General features: G+C 44.5%; 1 protein-coding gene across 2 annotated transcripts; it reads left to right on the top strand.

Moving 5' to 3' along the window:
- Positions 1-1824: 1824 nt before the first annotated feature.
- Positions 1825-19664, top strand: LOC125448335 (insulin-like growth factor-binding protein 5). 2 transcript variants are annotated; one of them, XM_048523591.2, is made up of 4 exons: positions 1825-2274; positions 7458-7717; positions 12778-12897; positions 18132-19664. In XM_048523591.2, the coding sequence occupies exons 1-4, from the start codon at positions 1944-1946 to the stop codon at positions 18237-18239; spliced, it is 819 nt and encodes a 272-aa protein (XP_048379548.1). In that variant the 5' UTR covers positions 1825-1943; the 3' UTR covers positions 18240-19664. The 2 variants fall into 2 exon arrangements, with proteins under 2 accessions (XP_048379548.1, XP_048379549.1); XM_048523592.2 differs by having other exon boundaries at positions 1829-2274; positions 7458-7666; positions 18132-19663.
- Positions 19665-22604: the final 2940 nt, after the last annotated feature.

Genomic DNA, 22604 nt, shown 5'->3' with positions numbered 1-22604 from the left:
CAGAGTATTTGATGATTTATTGTTTTTGGAGGGTAGAATATTTCAGGCCAGGCTTGTATGCTTTGAAATCATTAATCGAGAGGCAACAATGACACAAATAAGCATTGCAGCAGCAGGAGGGCTGAAGGCCTGCCTCCAGCTTTGCATGTTAAGTAGCTGGAAATATGCAGTCTTGCTGATGAAGAGAATGTGTAGTTCGAAGTTCTGCCCTTGGTCAACTAACTCCATAAGAACAGGAGTAGGCCATTTGGCTCCTCAAGCCTGCTCCACCATTCCACAGGATTCTGGCTGGTCTGACAGTCCTCACCATTTTCCTGTCCTTTTCCTCAACCCTTGATTCCTCCTACTAATGAAGAATTTATCTTTCAGCCTTCAATATACACAAGGACTTTCCTTGCCACACAAAGCTGCAAAGGCAGCTCCAACCACTCTCAACCCTCTGAGAAAAAAATTCCTCCATATCTCGGTGTTAAATTCGTGCCTGTTAATGCTGAGGCCAGGTTGCGAATGATCTGTTTCAGCCTAAAATAGTGACCAGGGAAAGGGATGAAATTGACAACTAAAGAGCAAAGTTTGTGGCAGAAACCAACAGCAAGTGGAATGAATGTTTAATATTTACTGTCTTTGTTAACATTTGCACTCACTGAAAACTATCTGCTGTGGAACACTTTAGTTGTTCTTAAAAATACAAAAATAACGTTTTATACAAAGCACATATCTGCACAAAAATACTTATTCTGACATTATTCTTTTGACAAAGCTACATGGTAAAGAGTGGGAGTGTGAATGAAATACTCCCCACTTGCCTCAATTCCAACATCATCATCCGGGACAGAGCAATTGGCTTGTTTAAACACTACACCTACAAACATTCATTCCCTGCACTGTAAATGCTTGATAACAGCAGTGTATACTAGGTATTGCAGAAATTCACCAAGGCTTCTCAGACAGCACCTCCCAAAACTATGACTACTATCATGTACAGAAAGGGAGGGGCACATATATACAAACACAAGTACCCCTCCAAGCCACTCTCCATCCTGACTTGAAAATATAATCGCTGTTCCTTCAGTGTCACTGGGTCAAAATCCTGAAACACTCTCCATAATGACATTGTGGAGGGATCTACCTAAAGTGGATGCAGTGGTTCACTGCCTTCTCAAAGAAAAGTGTGGATGGTCAACAAATGCCCAACTTGTTAGTAATTCTCCCATCCGAAGAAAGAATTCAAAGAAAATTTTTATGTGAAAATTCTGATCTGTAAGAAATGTGTTCTAAGATAGTTTACAAAGACTTACTAACGATAACTAATTTATGAAGAAACATACTTGTAAGAAATGTTTATATGTCAAATAGAAGCAATACCTAGTTACAATAAATACTTATACTTTCAAATGCATTCCTACCCAAAAGAAATATTTAGAAATACAAGAAATATCTACCTATAAGAAATGTTTACTTGCAAAAAAATCAGATTTTTGTTCCATGAAATATTTGTAAAACGTATTTAGAATAAATACTTATATTGTCAAACATCTATCCACAACAAATATTCAGCTACAAGAAATAGCTGTGTATAAAAAAAATTCTTCACAAGAAACTATCATTCCCGAATATTTAGCAATAGGAAAAAAATTACCAAGAAACAGTTATCTACAGGAAAGAAAAGCTAAAAGAAACATTCCTCAACGAGAAATGTGAAAATAGTAGTTACAAAGTAAAAACAAATTTGTACGTGCATATATCACGTTACTGTCTATAGGGCGCGATTTACAGCGATAGAGGCGGAGCGTTGTGAGGGAGGGACTACCCCTGCCCAGTTGAGTACCTACACCCCCTCTTATTATCCAGGTTCCGAGGCCTGGCCTTGCTGCTTGCTTATTTAAAAAGGGGGGACAAGCAGGCTAAGTAATGTCGTGGAGCGAGTCAAGCTCTTACAAACCATGCTCAGGGTCTGCGTACTGCTGGCTTGCATCGGGGTGCCCTGGCGGCTGGGGGCATTGGGCGCGATGATCGAGTGTGCTCCATGCGACGAGCGGGCACTGTCAGCCTGTCACCCCCCGCGGGGCTGCGAGTTGGTGAAGGAGTCCGGCTGCGGCTGCTGCCTGACATGCGCGTTGGCCGAGGGAGCTGCGTGCGGCGTTTACACCGAGAGTTGCGCGTCGAGCCTCAGATGTGTTCCACGCAGCGGAGACAAAGCGCCGCTCCAAGCGTTGCTGCAAGGGCGGGCGGTTTGTCGCAGCGTCAAGCGGAGGAACCAAATCCAGCGGGAGGGTGAGTCAGCCGGCACGGCTGAAGTTTTACCTCTTTTCAGGTCAGATTGAGCAACAAGTGATGGCACTCGAGTTTGTTCAATACAAATATGAAGAAACTGTTCAAAACCGCAGTCCAAAGGTGTGTAGGTTAAGTGAATTGGCCATGGGAAATGCGGGGTTTACGAGGATAGGTTAGGGAGGAGAGCAGGTTTGTGTCGGATGGGAGTTGGTGCAGAGTCGATGAGCCGAGTAATCCCCTTCTGCCCTCTGATTCATTGGACCGCGATCTGAGGGAGGAGACAAGGTACTTGAAAGAATTCCGTTGTGGGTAGAGTCAGATTAAGATGTTTTTAGTTTGTTTCTGTTTAATGAAGGAAAGCAGGTGAGTGGTATAAGACAGGGACAGCTCTGTGTGTGTGAATATTAAACAGGCGAGGATGGGACAGGGATTAACATTTTTACCCCTTTTGGGGCTCCTGTCGAACACACGCAACACGGCCGCCACTGGGGCACTGGACCAGGTAACCAAGAATGGGTGGCAATTTGAAAAGTTATCACCTTCTGAATAGGAAGGAAAATGGCAGGACTATCATTGGAAAGGAGGTCATTCAACCTTTGTCTGCTGTGTTTCTCCAGTGACATTTGAAATCAGATGCTGGCCGAGCTGCTGAGTTTCTCAAGTAATTTGTTTTTGTTTCAAATCTCTGTAGTGCTGCTTTATAAAAAATTTAAACAAGCAGGGCAGTCAAAACTCTGTTTTTAAAAAAAGGTGTTCACCGAGATGTAACAGAAACAGTGAGGGTGGACGGAGCATGCAGAATTCAAAATATTGGATGTCCATACATAATTTCAGAAATGCTGTAGTAATCATGTTAGTATCTAAAGGAAGCACATGTTTTTGTTTCAGTGATAATGGGAATGTGCTCCTGAGATGCTGCTTGGCCTGCTGTGTTCATACAGCTCCATGCTTTGTTATCTTACATGCTTTTGTTTCTTGCTTTTCGTGACATCACAGCATCTGAATGCCCTCCTTCCCCCATCCCACCTTTAATGTTGCAAAAACAGTTGTTTGTTTGTGCCCAAGAAGATGCCACGATTTGAGATGCGATAACTTGAGGTCAAAGAGACGGGGTGAAACTTTTCCGCTGTTCAAAGTAGTGCCGTGGGGTTTTTTTAATACACATGGAGAGAGTACGGCACCCCCTATGTAGTGAGGCACTGCCTGCAGCGGAGTGTCAGCCTAGGTTTTGTGGTCAAGTTTCTCCCAGTAGGACTTGAAGCTGCAACCTGAGGTTGGTGAGGGACACTCATCAACCAGCTCATATTAGCTGGCTGCGCAGGTCAGCAGCACTGCAGTACTGGTGAACTTTGGGCCGACAACGTCAAGAGTCACAGATGGATGACTGTATCTTTTAGTCCTGCGTGAATTTGAAATGGAACAGTGACACCGCTTCTCAGTGAGTGCAGCAAGCGAAGGAGAGCGTTTGTTCTTTTTTAAATAGAACAGCTGTGGTATTTGGCTAAGTTTTCCAAAGGTCTTTTACTGAGTGAGTGGGGAATCTGCTAGAACAAGGTGTAGAGCTGGATGAACACAGCAGGCCAAGCAGCATCAGAGGAGCAGGAAGGCTGATGTTTCGGGCCTAGATCCTTCAGAATTGGAGGAGGGGGAAGGGGATTCCGAAATAAATAGGGATAGAGGAGAAGATGGGTGGAGGGATAGAGGAGAAGATGGGTGGAGAGGAGACAGACCGGTCAAAGAGGCAGGGATGGAGCCAGTAAAGGTGTGGATGGGGAGTTAGGGAGGGGATAGGTCCGACCAGGGAAGATGGACGGGTCAAGGGGGCGGGATGAGGCTGGGAGGTAGGAGATGGGGGTGGGGCTTGAGGTGGGAGGAAGGACAGGTTAGGGAGACGGGGATGAGCTGGGATAACAAGGTGTAGAGCTGGATGAACACAGCAGGCCAAGCAGCATCAGAGGAGTAGGAAGGCTGGCGTTTCGGGCCTAGACCATGCTTCAGAAAAAAAAAATTCCCAAAGAAGGGTCAAGGCCTGAAATAATAAAATGTGAGGCTGGATGAACACAGCAGGCTAAGCAGCATCTCAGGAGCACAAAAGCTGACGTTTCGGGCCTAGACCCTTCATCAGAGGCCCGAAACGTCAGCTTTTGTGCTCCTGAGATGCTGCTTGGCCTGCTGTGTTCATCCAGCCTCACATTTTATTATCTTGGAATTCTCCAGCATCTGCAGTTCCCATTATCTCTCAAGGCCTGAAATGTCAGCTTTCCTGCTCCTGATGCTGCTTGACCTGCAATGGTCATCCAGCTGAGCACCTTGTTACATAGAACATAGAACAATACAGCGTAGAACAGGCCCTCCAGCTCTTGATGTTGTGCTGACCTGTGAACTGATCTAAGCACATCCCCCTACACTAACCCATCATCATCCACATGCTTATCCAAGGACTGTTTAAATGCCCCTAATGTGGCTGAGTTAACTACATTGGCAGGCAGGGCATTCCACGCCCTTAACACTTTGAGTAAAGAACCTGTCTCCGACATCTATCTCAAATCTATTATCCCTCAATGTGTAGCTGTGCCCCCTCATACAAGCCGACGCCATCATCCTCGGCAAAAGACTCTCACTGTCCCCCCTATCGAGTCCACTGATCATCTTGTATGTCTCCATTAAATCCCCTCTTAACCGCCTTCTCTCCAATGAGAGCAGACCCAAGTCCCTCAGCCTTTCCTCATAAGACCTTCGCTCCAGACCAGGCAACATTCTGGTAAATCTCCTCTGCATCTTTGCCAATGCTTCCACATTCTTCCTGTCATGGGGCAACCAGAACTGCACTCAATATTCCAAATGAGGCCGCACTAGCATTTTGTACAGTTGCAGCATGACATCACGGCTCCGGAACTCAATCCCTCTACCAATAAAACCTAACACACCGTAAGCCTTCTTAACAGTACTGTCAACCTGGGTGGCAACTTTCAGGGATCTATGTACATGGACATCAAGATCCCTCTGCACATCCACACTACCAATGTTATCGCAGATTCTCCGGCATCTGCAGCTTCTACTATCTTGGGGACAAGCTGGGCTGGTTTTGGGATGCGGTTGGGGGAGGGGAGATTTTGAAGCTTGTGAAGTCCCCATTGATACCATTGGGCTGCAGGGTTCCCAAGCGGAATATGAGTTGCTGTTCCTGCAACCCTCGGGTGACATTGTTGTGGCACTGCAGGATGCCCAGGATGGACATGTTGTCTAAGGAATGGGAGGGGGAGTTGAAATGGTTCGTGACAGGGAGGTGCAGTCGTTTGTTGCGAACCGAGCATAGGAGTTCTGCAAAATGCTCCCCAAACCTCCGCTTGGTTTCCCCAGTGTAGAGGAGGCTACAACAGGTGCAGTGGATGCAGTATACTACATTGGCAGATGTGCAGGTGAACCTCTGCTTAATGTGGAATGCCATCTTGGGGCCTGGGATAGGGGTGAGGGAGGTGGTGTGGGGGCAAGTGTAGCACTTCCTGTGGTTGCAGGGGAAAGTGCCGGCTGTGGTGGGGTTGGAGGGGAGTGTGGAGCGGACAAGGGAGTCACGGAGAGAGTGGTCCCTCTGGAAAGCAGACACGGGTGGGGAGGGAAAAATGTCTTTGGGGTCGGATTGCAGATGGCGGACATGTCGGAGGATGATGTGTTGGATCCGGCGGTTTTTTCAAGGACTGCAGCACCCCCCCCCCCACCCCCCCGCCAATGTGGTCAAAAACGCCCTCGACCACATCTTCATTTTCCCACAACTCATCCCTCACATCCCCGCCCCGCAATAACAGCCAAAACAGGATCCCACCAACCTCCGGATCCAATGCCTCATTGACCTGTCTGTCTCCTCTCACCCTATCGTCTCCTTTATCCATCTTCTATTCACCTCCTCTTCACTCCCCATATATTTCAGAATCCCCTTCCCCTCCCCCATTTCTGAAGAAGCGTCCAGACCCAAAACATCAGCCATCCTGCTCCTCTGCTGCTTGGCCTGCTGTGTTCATCCATCTCTACACCTTGTTATCTCAGATTGTCCAGCATCTGCAGTTCCTACTGTCTCAGAGTGGGGAATCTAATCGGTTTAGGGAGTCACTGGGTGGTTGGTCATGGGAGGAGGGGGATTGTGTGATTGGGCGGATTTATTGTACTGCACAGTTGAATTATCCAGCCCTTCGACCGGGTATTAAACTAATGTTTATAGAGTATGTACACTATTGCAGCAAAGTCCCATGTTTTTGTCTAAAGCCTCCATCCAGAGCTCATGCACAGGGACGTTCTTGGAGGATCTCGACTAGAGGGAATCGGTCCATCAGGACTAAGCTTGAACCTCCCGAGCAATTTCCATGGATGTCTGTGTGTCAAGACTCTCGCAGGGTTACCTCCGATGGCCTGGAGACAAAGATTTACTGAATTTATGGCTCCACTGGTATTTGGGAAATCTTTTGAGAGACTCACCCACTCAGTGCCCTCTTCTGACAAGAACTGGGACTGCAAAAGAAGCAGCGCTGACCTCATATATTAAGTGGCGATCGTTCAAACAGAACGTATCCATCTGACATCATTCATGTGCCTTTTTGGAAAGGCATTTAATGTAACTTGCAAGTCTTGTATTGACTTGGGATTCCTAACCAGCAGACATTTATTTGAAAAAGAAGTAATTTTATTCTCGAGTCTAAATCAGGACTCTGTAAGATGTGTCGGTGTTGAATTGGGGTGGACGAAGTCAGAAGTCACCCACACCAGGTTGTAGTTCAGCAAGCTTATTTGAAATCACGAGCTTTCGGATGACTGCTTCTTCGTCAGGTGAAGTGAGAATATCACTGTTAAGCTGGACAAAGTCAGCAGTCACAAGCTTTTGGAGGACTGTTCCTTCGCTAGTGAAGGAGCAGCACTCAAAACTTGTAATTTCAAACAAACCTGTTGAACTAAACCTGGTGTCATGTGAACTCTGACTTTGTCCACCATAATGGAGTGATATTCCCAGAGCCATGAATAAACTGGAGATTGCTGTCCTGACGTGCTTAGTGCCTTTTGTGCGATAGAATGTTGTATTTTGTTGCAGGCTGTGTGAGGCAATGGTGCCAACTTGAATTTTAAACATGCATTTCTTGCGTTGACTAAGAGTGATTCCTGGACCTCCCCCTGACCTGGTTTGTTCCTATTTCCTGCAGGAAAGCCCCTGGATGGCGGAGACAAATATTCCTTAGCAAAGAAAGAGCACAGTGGCAAAAACCATGGAAAGCAGCTAGTAAATCCTAGCCAGCATTTGACACCGAAACCTCAACGAGGAAATCACCATTCACCAAAGGGAACTTTACACACAATAGTGAACCCTTCCAAAGTTCCATCTGTCACCACACTTGTGGCAGACTCTGAATATGTAAGTGCCAGTCTTGGCAGGGAGAGCAGAGTGCATTCCAACAAATTCAAAGTACGTTGAATTCCTGTCCAGGAGAGCTTCAAGTTGGAGCAAATACAGTGTGGAGCTGGAGGAACACAGCAGGCCAGGGAGCATCAGAAGAGTAGGAAAGTTGACATTTTGGGTTGGGACCTTTCCTCAGAAATGGGGAGGGGGAAGAGAGCTCAGCAATAAATAGAGGAAGGGTGGGGCTGGGGAAGGTAGATGGGATAGTGATAGATGAGTTCAGGTAGGCAGTTGTGGGGATTGGTCAGTGAGGTGGGAGGAGCGGATAGGTGGGAGAGAAGGTGGACAGGTTGTGTCAGCTTCAGGAGGTGGGGATGAGAGGGAGGGTTGGACGTGGGATGATGTCAGGGATGGGGAGATTTTAAAATTGGTGAAATCCATGTTTAGGCCATCGGGTTGTAGGCTGCTGAGGCACAATATGAGGTGCTGCTCCTCCAGTTTTCAGTTCTTGCTATCTCTTTAAGTTAGAGCAATTTGGTTTGCAGATTTAAACTGTCAAATGCTGCATTAGTATAAGAATAGGAGTGTCCTGTAATCTCATTGAGGCAGTTGTATGTCCATTCTGAAGATCCCAGCTAGCAAGATTGGACAGTTGTGAATTGAAAAAAAAGTTTGTAGATAAAAGTGGAAGCTTGGGTGATAATTGTATCAAACACCAGTTTTCTAATTCCAAGAAATATTGCATTGTTTAAGGACCTTTCACTACCTCATGCTGTCCCAAAACACTTTCTCATTAATTCAGGTAAGTTCTAGTTTCATTGTGATCCTGAAAACCATGACTTTAAATCAAACATTGTTTACTGTGGGAAACAATGTGAGATCAAAACCTAGGTTCCTTTGGACGTTTCCCAATCAGAAAAGCCAAGTTACAAATTGAAATATGTGTGCAACATTCAAATTACATAACACTGACTAGTCTTAATTTCTTCTGAGGCTGTCATTTAGAATCAAGAATGACTTGCTTTCACTTCAGTCCAGTGGGTTCTGAGGTGGCTGCCTGGGCCAATGTACTGCTTGGAGGATCAGGTAGTTGAGTTGCTTGGAGATTTTTGCCCCCTCAGCCATGTTAATCTCACCTCCGTGTTTCTGATGAAGTCTTCCTCTGTGTTCACAGTCACAGAATTGTTACAGCACAGAAGGAAGCAATTCAGCCTACTCTGCTTGCACTGGTTCTATTACCTTGTGCCAATTTACTGCCTTTTCCCCAGAGCCCTGAACTCTATTTCAAACCAGAGCTGAATTAATCTAGCGAGTTTTGAGAAGATTTGTAGCTCAGGTTGAGGTTCTGGATATGAGTTTGCTCGCTGAGCTGGAAGGTTAGTTTTCAGACGTTTCGTCACCATTCTTGGTAACATCATCAGTGAGCCTCCGACGAAGCGCTGGTGTTAGGTCCCGCTTTCTATTTATCTGGTTAGGTCTCCTTGGGCTGGTGATGTCATTTCCTGTTCTTTTCCTCAGGGGATGGTAGATGGGCTCCAAATCAATGTGTTTGTTGATGGAATTCCGGTTGGAATGCCATGCTTCTAGGAATTCTCGTGCATGTCTCTGTTTGGCTTGTCCTAGGATGGATGTGTTGTCCCAATCAAAGTGATGTCCTTCCTTATCTGTATGTAAGGATATGAGTGATAGTGGATCATGTCGTTTTGTGGCTAGTTGATGTTCATGTATCCTGGTGGCTAGCTTTCTGCCAGTTTGTCCAATGTAGTGTTTGTCACGGTTCTTGCAAGGTATTTTGTAGATGACGTTTGTTTTATTTGTTGTCTGTGTAGGGTCTTTTAAGTTCATTGGCTGCTGTTTCAGTGTGTTGGTGGGTTTGTGGGCTACCCTGATGCCAAGAGGTCCGAGTAGTCTGGCAGTCATGTCGGAAATGTCTTTGATGTAGGGGAGAGTGGTCATGGTTTCTGAGCCCGTTTTGTCTGTTTGTTTGGGTTTATTGCTGAGGAATTGGCGGACTGTGTTCATAGGGTACCCTTTCTTTTTGAATACACTGTATAGGTGATTTTCCTCTGCTCTGCGTAGTTCCTCTGTGCTGCAGTGTGTGGTGGCTCTTTGGAATAATGTTCTAATGCAGCTTCGTTTGTGGGTGTTGGAATGGTTGCTCCTGTAGTGAAACACTGACTACACTATTAGAAGAACCGTAGACACATACACCAGACACCACCAGCCTCATCATCAAGCTAGTGGACCTATGCCTCACCACCCACTTCACTTTCAATAACAAAACCTACAGACAAATCAACGGTACACCCATGGGACCTCCGATATCAGGGTTCTCAGCAGAGGCAGTAATGCAGAGACTCGAACAAACAGCTCTGCCAATCATCCAACCCAAACTTTGGGTCCAGTATGTGGATGACACCTTTGTCATCACTAAACAAAACAAATTAGAGGAAACCTTCAAGACCATCAATAATACCCTTACTGGCATAACATTCACAAAAGAGGAGGATTGGTGACACATTCCAAAACTGATCAATTTAAGATTTGGCTTCCTGAATAGTAAATATCAAACCTTATATTTGCCACTCAAACAAGTCCTGAGACAAGGAAAGCAATGTTCCATGCTGTACAGTATTAAATAATCTCCTAGCATCGCCTGATGTAAAGCTCCACAAACAGTTACAAAATTTAAATTGCTTTGCAGAGTCAAGTGGGGCTTCTTTTCAACACAAATGAACAGCCAATACTTCAATTTATTCTTTGCAAAACAAACAAACAGCTGTTGATTTGGATATTCTTCATTAAGAACTTTGCTTCAGAGCTTTTTCAGAAGAAGCTGAATCATGGTTCCCTCAAGTGCAAAAGACAGCCTGCAGTCCCACCTCCTTTGGAATCGATTGGTGGCAATTGGGTCATGGGATCCAATGTCACATCGACATCAAATTACGTAAAACAATGCGTAATGATGTCAAAGGTACATATGATGACCTGAAATGCTGCACAACAGCGCAAAATAATGTTGCATTGAAATTGAAGGCGCAAATCGGGATACTGGCCCTAAAAATTGCGTGATTTCAAAGCAAAACTATTTAAAGCTCGGCAATGTCAAAACAAACGTGCTGTAATTACTTATTTGATGTGTAGTAATGGCAAGAAAAAAATGACAACCAATATTTGTGCAATGCAGCAAATTTATAATTGTAGATAACAATTCGGGGCCGGATGAACACAGCAGGCCAAGCAGCAGCTTTGGAGCACAAAAGCTGACGTTTTGGGCCTGGACCCTGTGCTGCTGAGATGCTGCTTGGCCTGCTGTGTTCATCCAGCCCCACACTTTGTTATCTTGAATTCTCCAGCATTTGCAGTTCCTGTTATCTCTGATCACAAAATTATAATTGTACATGTGTAATAGCCCTAAATCGTGTGTCTGTGTCAGCTCCTGTACACGTACACTGGATAAAAAGGAATGATTCACTCCCATGTAGCCTGTTTGTCTGTGTCAGTTCCTGTACAGGTTACTGGGCGGGTAAAAAGAAATGGTTCCCCACAGCAGCCGTCCAAAGTTGTTTATGTCCAAGTGACTGACTGGTTATCAGGACATTTCCATTTATGTCATTGGATTAATTCAGGTGTGGTTCTCCAGCATGTGAGTAACTCCAGTGAGAGTAATCAGAGTCATTGCTGTGGAGAATGTAACACTGCAATGAAGCAAGTCTTTCTGATCACACAGTCTGTGGGCGATGGTGACCTGGTTGTGGGAGACCAATATACCCTTTGTGCCTGCCTACACTATGCTAAAGACGTGGAGGCAGAGAAGGATATAAATAGGATAGTCATGGCCAGTGGAAACTAGACACAATGGAAAGCCCAGCTCTTTGAATAAGTGCAAGTTGGCATATTAAATATAGTTTCCTCTTCTGCCCCTCTCCTAACCTACCAACAAGTCCCATCAAAATCTTGCGACATGCAAAATAACCTTTCCCTTCATTAGCTAGAAATCCCAGCCTAGCTCCCACCCACCACCACCACACACCACTTTTCCCATTATCCAACTCTTTAAAATCAAGTATTGAGAGAAAGTAATACTGAACACTACATGACCAAGTATAATTTGATATAAATGACTTATGAAGCATTGAAGTTTTAATGCAAGAAAATCAACTCTCAGGTGTCAGCAAATACATTGACTCTCCTAAAGCTACTTAAAACTTGTCTCAGCTAACTTAATTACTGTTCCTTCTAATCTTGCACTTGTGACTGAGTTTTTACTGAGTGAGATGAAATTAAGAGGTGCATTGAGATGGTTCCAGTAGAGTATTAAAGGCCCAAAGTGACTCTGTTTCTGGGTAGTTCCTGTCTCAGAAGCCACTTGTAATGGCAAAGATTCTGGGCTTTTACCTGATGTTGTGTTATGTGTCCAGCATTTTAAGGTGATAGGGTGAGTTAAAGTCTCGAGAGAAGGAGTAAATCTGCACCGACCACTGTGAGCTTCAAGTTCAAGATGTTGGTTTGGGGTAGACCCTTGCCTGATGTTTTGACTGGAACAGATAATTTTAAGATCTGTAGACCGGTAAGAACATTTTAATTAAGTGGGGAAAAATCGGGAAGAGCATTTACCAAATTTAAAACATACAACATTCTGGAGATGATCTTCACAATGGACGTTCAAAATGTGGTTGGGTGGTAAAACAAGAAAGGCCTCAGTGGGACAACGACTATGAATTGGAGAGGATTCAGTGAGTGTTGGGGGTACTGTAGGGTTAGAGTTTGATGAACAAATGAGTCTCTTCTTGAATGCAACTTTGGAGTTTGGAACGGTTGCTCAGTGGTTAGCACTGCAGCCTTGCAGAGCCAGGGACCCAGGTTTGATTCTAGCTTTGGGCGACTGGTTGAGTGGAGTTTTCTCCAGGTGCTCCCGTTTCCTCCTACAGTCCAAGGATGTGCAGCTTGGGTGGATTGGCCATGCTAAATTTCCTGTAGTGTCTAGTGAATGAGAAATGGGAAATTCGAGGTTATGGGGGTGGGTCTGTGTGAGATGCTCTTGGGAAGGGTCTTGATGGGCTGAATGGCCTGCTTCCACACTCTAAGGATTCAATGATTCTAACCAATTGTTTGTCTGTGCTTAGGGTCCCTGTCGGAGGAAAATGGAATCAATTCTCCAGGACCTGAAATCAGAGTTTTTCCATAGCCCAGAGGACATTTACATCCCAAACTGTGATAAGCAAGGGTTCTACCGGAGCAAACAGGTAAATAATAACAAACATTTCCCAACTGATTATACAGTTTGCGAATCGTAACAGGAAGCCCTTGCCACTCAACAGTAGTAAAGTCTGAGGCAGAATTGTGTAAAATGGGTGAGTGTAAGACAGCAGATGCTGGATTTAAGTGTGTGCCATTGCTCCCATCCCACCAGTAAAATACATTGGGGATGGGGTTCCCCACCAGTTGCAGGTTTAGCAGCAACTCCTGTGGGGGTCATGGTTGGAAATACAGTACATCTGGGGCCAGGCTGGTGAGGGTGTGGTATCCACATTTGAGAAGCCAGAGGGAAGTATTGAAGGGCACCATGGGGACGTTGCACACAGGGCCCACGCCCTTGTCCAACACCAGCAGCTCGAACTGCTGGTCTTCCGATGTGGTATGAGCCTTCCCCTGTGGTTGGTAAGACAGCAGTGATTCAGGGCATGGCAATTAAATGGCCATTAAGTGCCCACTTACAGTCCTCAATTAGCATAAGGATTTGTGAGCTGCCTGACAGCTTGTTTCAATTATTTGCCAGTGGGGCACTATATAGTCAGATCCAGTCCCAGATTTCTGAACAGTTTGATTTCCTAAATGGACTATTTTTCTCCCCCTTCCCTGTTGTTGGACACTGAGGACAATTGTTATCTTTTCAACCCAACCTTGAGTGTTACCAATTAACTCATCAATTCCCAAAAATAGAATTGTCTGTTCAGTTTGGCTCTGTGCCACTTAGGAAACTTGGATTCTCTAAAGTCAATTTTTATGCTGCTGTTGAACTATTGAAAATAAATGAATCCCTGGGGCAGTTGTCAGTGGGAACAACTGCCAACATTGTGTCGTCCTGGCTAATGGGCTGAAAGTCATAGGATACAGTGACTTTCAACATCTGTCACCTGAGATAAGGAATGGCGATAAACTGAGCAGATCTCAGTGTGGCATGGCGTTGCTGCCTCTCAACACCAGGGACGCAGGTTTGATTCCACCCTTGAGTGACTGTCTGTGTGGAGTTTGTATATTCTCCCTGTGTCTTTATAAGTTTCCTCTGGATGCTCCGGTTTCTTCCCACAGTCTGCAGTGCAATTTAGGTGGATTGGCCATGGGAAATTCAGCGTCATAGGCTAACGGGGTGCCCACCATGGAAGCCTGGGTGGAATGCTATTTGGAGGGTTGATGTGGACTTAACAGGCTAAATGGTATGATGACTTCTCCTGCTCAGGTCTGTTCTGCTGTTGTTTCTTTTTAAAAACTTGTCTCTTAGATGCAAACTCATTTTTATAAGTTTCTCAGTTGGTCACATTCTCTCTGTATCTACGCCAAAAAGTCTTGGATTCAAGGCACAATTTAGGGACTTGAGCTATCATCCAGACTGACAATCGATCGCAGTACCAAGTGAGGGCTGTTGGAACAAATGTTCTTCGGCACACAATATCTTGGGAAGAAAAGTAGAATGGCAAAGGTGGGGGGGGGGGTAATCCTGATAATAAATGTGGGCCTTGTGAGAAAGGGTCTGTTATCAGAAAATCATGAGGTTGAATCCATGTGAGTGGAAATTAGGAATAATGAGTCAGCAAAAACTAGTGGAGGTAGTTTGTAGACCCTTAAAATAGTTAAACCATTGGACAAAACATTAAACCATAAATGATTGCCTGTTTTTACACACTCCAATGTACCAATTGCAAGGGACTTCAATCTTTTTGGACTGGATGAATCAAAATGGTGAGAGTGGCTCTAGAGATGAGCTTATGACTTTTGTGCCTGTTTCCTGGAACAATATGTGGTGGAAGCATAGAGGGATATACCTATTTTAGAACTATATAGTATAATGAGGTGTGGTTAATTAATATTGTTAGACAATCTGCTGGAAGCTTTCAAAGAAGAATTTAATACCAATCTAATTGTGTTTGTTTAATTTTAAGAGGGGACCTGACTAAGCCTGATTGGGTAAATAGACTAAAAGGCATGGTGGAAAAATAAACAGTGGAAAACATTTATTAAAAAGATTTTTGACAAAAATACATTCCATTTTAAAGCAAGAAGGATCCATCCACTATTTACTAAGGAAGTTAAGAATAGTATTGGATTCAAATGAGAGTGTAAGAATGTTGCAAGTCCATACATTGGGAGTGTTTTTGAAACCAGCAGATATTGATAATAAGGGAAAATTAGTACACCAGAATAATCCAGCCCAGATATCAAAAGATTATAAGAGTTTTTAAAAGTACTTAAAGGAGAGAAGTACTGAAAGTAAATATTCATCTCTTTAGAGCAAAAACTGGATGGACTATCAGGGAGAATGAGGAAATGGCACAGACACAGAACAAATATCTTTGCACTATCCACAGTGGAAGACACGCAAATTATTGTGGACGTACATGGAATAGTGTAGGTTAGATGGGCTTCAGATCAGTATGACAGGTCGGCACAACATTGAGGGCTGAAGGGCCTGTACTGTGCTGTAATGTTCTATGTTCATACCAGAACTAGCTGGTAGCTGAGGAGCTAATAAGAATGAATGATTTATTATTGTGTGTATCAAAATATAGTGCAAAGCTTTGTTTATGAGTGGTACAGGCAGTAAGCAAAGGATGTACAGATCAAAAAGACTTAGACTGAGGCATACAGGTTACATTGCACATGGCGTGTGCTAAGCAAGATCGGTGTTATTTGAGGCTACAGAGTCCTTTCAACTGTCAGATAATGGCCGGGAAGAAGCTGTTCCTCAACCTGCTTGTGCGTGTGTTCAGGCTTCTGAATCTTCTGCCTGACAGAAGAGGTGGTAAGAGGTCATCACGGGGGTGCAATGGGTCTTTGATGGCAGCGAGCCCTGTAAATGGAGTCCATTTGGTTGGCTTCCATGATGGTCTGGGCTGTGCACATCACCTTCTGTAGTGGCCATAACAGGCTTTTATGCACCTGAACAGTGTGCTGTTAATGGTGCCTTCATAGAAGTTCGTAAATCATGGAATCCCTACAGTGTGGAGACAGGCCCTTCGGCCCAACAAATCCACACTGATCCTCAAAGTATCCCTTCCAGACCCATCCCCCATAACACACCTCATCTACACATCCCTGAACACTACGAGCAATTTAGCACGGCCAATCCACCCAACCTGCACATCTTTGGACTGTGGGAGGAAATCCATGCAGACCCTGGGAGAATGTGCAAACTCCACACAGACAGTTGCCAGAGCGTGGAATTGAGCCTGGGCCCCTGGTGCTGTGAGGCTGCAGATGATAACCACTGAGCCACTGTGTCGCCCCCAAGTTGGTGAGGGACCTTAACGCCTTGCCATATTTCCTGAGTTGACTGTCACATCTGTGTGTGAAGTGCAGAACAGGTTGTTAGTTATTGTCACTCCAAGGAACAGGATGCTTTTCACCCTCTCAACATCAATTCCATTGATTATAAATGGGGGCGTTTTCTCCTCCTTTCTTTCTGAAGCCAATGATCAGTTCTATAGTTTTGCTGACATTGAAAGACAGACTGTTTCCATTGCACAAGCCCTCTAACTCCCTTCTCTAGTTAGACTTAGCTACTCAAGGGAGTCAAATTTTAAAAATGCCCTGCTTGATAACCTACATTGTTAGGATTTGAAAAGAGAGCTGCAGCGACAGTAGATCCACTGATTGATTTTCCAAAGTTCCCTAGATTCTGGAATAATCCCAGTAGATTGGAAATTAGCAAATCTAACACTGCCATTCAAGAAACCAGGGAAGAGAGACAATGAGTAGCTACAGCTAGTTAGCTTGCTGTCAGTCATCAGGAAATTGGAATTTGATTACTCATAAAACCATATGAACTCTTATTAATCACATTATGAAAAGAAAATTTGTGTTTGACAAATATAATTAAAGGTTTCTGAGGATGTAACTAATGCGTGTGATCAGGTAGATGTGTATATATGGATTTCCAAAAGCCATTTGATAAGGTACCTTTCAAGGACTAAATGAATTTAAGGGTGATGTATTAGCATGCATACAGAATTGGCTAAGGGATGGGAAGCAAAATGCAGGGTTAAAAGGACATTTTCAAGTTGGCAGGCTGTGACTAGTGGCTGAGTGCTGCAAAGGTCGGTGCTGGGGCCTCAGCTACTTAGAGGCAGAGAGTAATTTATCTAAGTTTGCTGATGTTACAACACTTAGAAATGTAAACCTCAAGGCAAATACAGAGGCTGCAAAGAGCTCTCGGTAGTTTGAGTGGTGGCAGTCACTGGTTGTCCATCGAGGAGAAGCTGGGTCTAAAGTTCTGTGGAGGTTAGAAGAATGGGAGGTGATCTCATTGAAACGTGTAAAATTCTGAACGTGTTTGACAGAGCAGATACTGAAAGATAGTTTACCTGGGCTAGGAAATTTAGCATATGGGATAAGAGACTAAAATGAGGCAAAATGTATTCACTCAGGATTGTGAATCTTTGAAACCCTCTCCTCGAGAGTTGAGGATGCTGACTATAAGGCCAAGAGAAACAGATTTTTGGTCTGAAGAAGGGTCCCGACCCAAAACGTCAAGCTTTCCTGCTCCCCTGATGCTGCTTGGCCTGCTGTGTTCATCCAGCTTCACACCATGTTATCTCAGATTCTCCAGCATCGGCAGTTCCTACTATCTCAGTAACAGATTTTTATTCTCTTGAAATTGGCAAGAGAGGTGCGGATAAGTGGAGTTGAAGCTTAAGGTCAGCCATAATTGGGCTGAACGATGGGGTGGGTGCAAAAGGCTGAGTGGTCTGCATCCTGGTCATCTTGTGTCTTGGACAGTGTTTTATGTCAACCAACGTCACTGAGCATATTGTCACATTGCTGTCTGTAGGAGCTTGTGTGTAAATTCTCTCCAGGTTCCCTATATTAAGCAAAACTGTGCTTCAAAGATACTTAGTTGGCTACAAACTGTACTGGGACATCTCAGAATGTGTAAGAACCGAAAGAACTGCGGATGCTGTAAATCAGGAACAAAAGCAAAGTTGCTGGAAAAGCTCAGCAGGTCTGGCAGCATCTGTGGAGGAGAAAAAAAGAGCTAACGTTTTGGGTCCGGTGACCTTTCCTCAGAACTGGTGGTTGCTGGGAAAACGTCAGTTTATATGCAGAAAAATAGGGAGGTGGGTGGGGTAGGGAGTAAACGATAGGATAGAGCCCAAAGAGAGAGAGAGAGAGGGACAGTTGGATAGACAAAGGAGTTGCACAGAATGTGTTGTTCGTCTGTTTCTCTACTTCCACTGAAGCCTGTGTTTACAATGTTTCATAGTGCAAGCCGTCAAGAGGCAGAAGACGGGGTCACTGCTGGTGTGTGGATAAGTATGGCCATTCACTCCCTGGGCGAGGGAACAGGAAAAGGCCAGTGTCCTGTGCGTGAAGATCCTCTTCTGAAGAAGTCGGGTATTAATCTGTATGCTGTCCTCTGAGGGCAGCACTGCCTGAAGCTCCTAAAGAGAAGATTCGACTAGAAAGAAGAACTCTCCAATCAGCCTTAATCTTAGATTAGCTCCTAGAATGAGCCAGCTTACCTGAAATCACACCTGCTGAAATTAGCTTAGTTTAAAGGTTAGGAAATATGTCACAACTTCAATGAACAGTTTCTGAAATCCCACTTTAATGCTGATTCCTACTTGTTTGCCCCAGGCTCTAAACTCTTTTGCCAAGCTGCCAAGTGTCCAGTGTCAGGCATTATCAGAACACACTGACATGGCCTCGCTCATTTTCCAGCACTAACCTTGATTTGGAGTTTTTAGAAGTCCTGCTGGTTTAAATGTTCCTGGTAGAACTAGTTTGGGCCTCTTTCTGCTAAACTGTGGCATCCAGAAAATGCTGGCTGACTCTCCCTGGTCACTCAGTGGGTGAATACATCAGCTGACCCGGTGCTGAGCCAGACAAACTAGTCCGATCCCAGTTTCTATACCTGACCATTGCTTTATTGCCTGCTACCCAATGATCCCTTCAGGAAAGTGTACACTCATAGTTGTCGAGCTGTGATTCTCTCTGTTGCACAGCTTCCTTAGCTCCTCACACTGGCCAGCTGTCTTAGGTGCTGATAGTGGGGCCAGACTCCAGAATGAATCAACCCCCTCAGGAGAGCAGAAAATATGAACTAACTTTTGAGTATAAGGAGTGTAGCAGTCGCTTACTGAATCTGTAATCCAGAATACATGATTAATGTTGTCTGATCAGGTGACTGGACTGGCTTCACATTTACCCTATAGTTTGTCAGCTGGAGTGTTTAATGTGTCTCTTCCACATACTTTGAGTATAAGTTTTCAAATAAGGTGTTAAACTTCTTGTTTGTATTAAACTTTGGGGTGGGGAGGGGGAAAGCAGGGTGAAGTTGGAGGCTGCACACTGACAAACAGACTTGTGAAACTTCTATTTTATCATGTCTCAATTGTCATGCAGAACAATCGGCATTGACTGACTCTTTAGAAATGACTGTTCATTGAAGTTTGATTTTCTTTCTTGACATAGTTTTACGCAGAAATATTTTTGAATGGATTAAATGTCACTGTCCTGTAATTTCTTTTCAAACAATGTCAAACTATTACTTTCAATTTTCTGCCTAAAGGTCCCTGTTGACTGTCAGGACATTTCTTGGGCATGTACTGTCTTTGAATGTGTCCTTGTGATCCAAGTTAGTGTGGGCACACAGCCCAAGCAGTTTCATGTCACTTTACAGGACTTGATAAGTACTATATTTTTTTAAACTGGGAGTATAATGCATCTATATATTTAAATTCCATAGAGAAATAGTAAAATGTAATGTCTAAAATCAATAAAGATTACTTTATCATAAATTTGTGGTGTTGCTTTAACATTTGGGAGTTGTCCTTGTAATATTTTAATTCATAAAATTACACCTTTTACCAATTTTATCTTTTCTGATCTCATGATCATCTTTTGGGATAATTAATGAGGGATTTGTGTGCGCAGCATTCAATAAAAACAGAAATGGTTAACCTAAATCATCTAATTGACTTTTCTGAAGGAAGGGCTGCCTGTGACTCTGACCATACTTTCAACCCAGGAGGTCGGGGGAAGGGGTGGGGGAGACGTGGGGCGGTGTGACTGGGAGAAATACTTGGTCCTAACTGGCAAGAAGCTACTGCTCCTCAAATATGCATCTTTACAGAATGGCTTCATTCTGTGTGGTGTCATTCAGTCCATTGTAGTTGTGCTGGCTCTTTGAAATTAGTCCCATTCTCATCTGCTCTTGGCATAAAGCCCAATGAGTTGTTCCCATTCACATACTTATCGTATTTCATTACCCCTTTAAAAGTTAAGATTGAATCTGCTTCTACCAGCTTTCACCACCACCTTTCAGGTAGTTTATTCCACTTAGCTGTGCACAAAAATTTCTCCCCAGCTTTTTCCTTATTAATGATCTGAAATCTGTTTCCTCTGGTTGGATATTCGTGTAATCAACCGAGTCAAAGATGTTATGACACACCTCTGGACCAGGTGGGACTTGAGCCTGGTCTCGTGGCCCAGAAGGAATGTTAGCCGGGGTGGCACGGTGGTTAGCACTCTGCCTCACAGTGCCTGGGACCTGGGTTTGATTCCCACCTCGGGCAACTGTCTGTGTGGAGTTTGCACATTCTCCCCGTGTCTGCGTGGGTTTCCTCCAGGTGCTCCGGTTTCTTCCCACAGTCCAAAGATGTGCAGGTTAGGTGGATTGGCTGTGCTAAATTGCCCGTAGTGTTCAGGGGTGTGTAGATTAGGTGGGTTACAGGGTGATGGGTCTAGGTGGAATGCTCTGAGGTTCAGTGTGGATCTGTTGGGCTGAAGGGCCTGTCCCCACTCTGTAGGGATTCTGTTAAAAGATAGGGACATTAGCACTGCACAAGAGCTCTCAAATGTCAACTCCGGTTTTCTTTTCATAGATGCTGCCACTCCTGCTGAGTTTCTTTAGCAGTTTTTGTTTTTATTTGGGTTGTAATTGTTGTAATCACAGTGCTCTGGGCATGTTATGCTCCATTCCTGGGACACTTGTTACTTGCACCTGGGTCTATCTAGCTCCACGGTAGGGTTCCTACCATTGTGTCACACGTGTTTCTATCTCTCTATTTCTCTCTATCTGTCTAGCTTCCGAACTACTTGTACACATAACTAATTCTTTCTCCGCCACCAAATTACCTGTGGTACTACTACGTTTTCTTCTCTACCCAGAAGTGTTATCCAACACAGTTGAGTGCATTCCCACCACTGAAATTCAAGAGTTTTCTTAAAAAAAAATTAACTAGTAACCACCACCACTAGTAAAATACCTACTTAGTCAATTGAGTATTTACACACAAGGGCATTGCAAACCAACAAAGGTGAGGGGTACGTATGGAGAGCTGGAAGGGGCGATAAAGCATTGTATTTCTCCCCCCCCCCCCCACCGGCGCCAAGTGCCCACCTCCCTCTAAAGGCATCAAAAGCATTAATTAATTAAACAACCCCAGGTCCCTGATGGAAAGTCTGAGGACTCCTGCATAAATAGCCTTCCACTGGGGATCCCATTGCCTGGGGGTAAACCAGTATGCCAGGACATGTCTAGGTGGTGGATGAAGGTGGAGTGGATGTATGCATGAGAAGCCCAGACAGGAACCGCCTCTGCAACAAGCGCAAGGATGTGAGGTGGTTCAGGTTGTGAAGCATAGGCACCTGTGGGAAGTTCTGGAACATGGGACCGATGAGGAATTATGCCCAAGCAGTGGGTATATTGCAGACACAATCCCACCACACACATGAGTGTCCTGCAACCTGTGAATCAGGTTGGGTCCAGACATCAGCTGTGTGATGGATGGCCACTGCCACTGCAAAGTAGTTGGGTACTGCAATGGATCACTGCTAGGACACCAGCCATTCAAAGGCTCGAGGCCCGAAACGTCAGTTTACCTGCTGCTTGGCCTGCTGTATTCATCCAGCTCTACACTTTGTTATCTCGGATTCTCCAGCATCTGTAGTTCCTATTATCTCTCATTCAACAAATGTTATTGATTTAAATGAGTGAACTCAATGTAGTATCTCAAAATTTCCAGATATTACAAAACTGGATGAAAGGGTAACTAAGTGTGGAGCTGGATGAACTCAACAGGCCCAGCAGCATCTTAGGAGCACAAAAGCTGACATTTAAGGCCTAGACCCTTCATCAGAAAAGGGGGAGGGGGAGAGGGTTCTGAAATAAATAAATAGGGTAACTAAATGCTTCAGTGTAATTTCGACAAGTTCAGTGAGAGGGCAAATACGTGGCAGTTGCAGTATATTGTGGATAAATATGAGGTTATCCACTTTGGAAGCATAACAGGAAAGCGGAGGGTGGGGGGAGCTGCAGAAACAAAGCCCGGGTGTCCTTGTATACCAGTTGCTGAAAGCATGCAGGTTCAGAAGGTAAATGGTATGTTGTTCTTTCTTGCAAAAGGATCCAATTACAGCCTTGCTGCAATTGTACAGGGCCTTTGACAGACCACGCTTGGAGTACTGTGTATAGGTTTGGTTTCCTTCAGAATGTTCTGGTGATGGAGGGAGCGCGATGAAGATTTGCCAGACAGATTCCTGACATGGTAGGACTGACGTATGAGGAGAGACTGGATCGATGAGGATTATATTCTCTGGGGTTTAGAAGAATGGGGGGATCTCATAGTTTCAGAGAGAATGGGAACTGCAGGTGCTGGAGAATCTGAGACAAAGTGTGGAGCTGGATGAACATTCTTACAGGTCTAGACAGTGTAAACTCAGGAAGGATGTT

Source organism: Stegostoma tigrinum, chromosome X, assembly GCF_030684315.1.
Source record: "Stegostoma tigrinum isolate sSteTig4 chromosome X, sSteTig4.hap1, whole genome shotgun sequence".
Lineage (NCBI taxonomy): Eukaryota > Metazoa > Chordata > Chondrichthyes > Orectolobiformes > Stegostomatidae > Stegostoma > Stegostoma tigrinum.
Note: the sequence above shows the minus strand (reverse complement) of the source record. Positions and strands in the feature narration are given on the sequence as shown.

Excerpts from the sequence above, each read along its gene's own strand:
- LOC125448335 (XM_048523591.2), top strand. The coding sequence starts at position 1,944 with ATGCTCAGGGTCTGCGTACTGCTGGCTTGCATCGGGGTGCCCTGGCGG. Across the intron at positions 2,275-7,457 it reads GAACCAAATCCAGCGGGAGG|GAAAGCCCCTGGATGGCGGA; the intron begins GTGAGTCAGCCG and ends TATTTCCTGCAG. Across the intron at positions 12,898-18,131 it reads GGTTCTACCGGAGCAAACAG|TGCAAGCCGTCAAGAGGCAG; the intron begins GTAAATAATAAC and ends AATGTTTCATAG.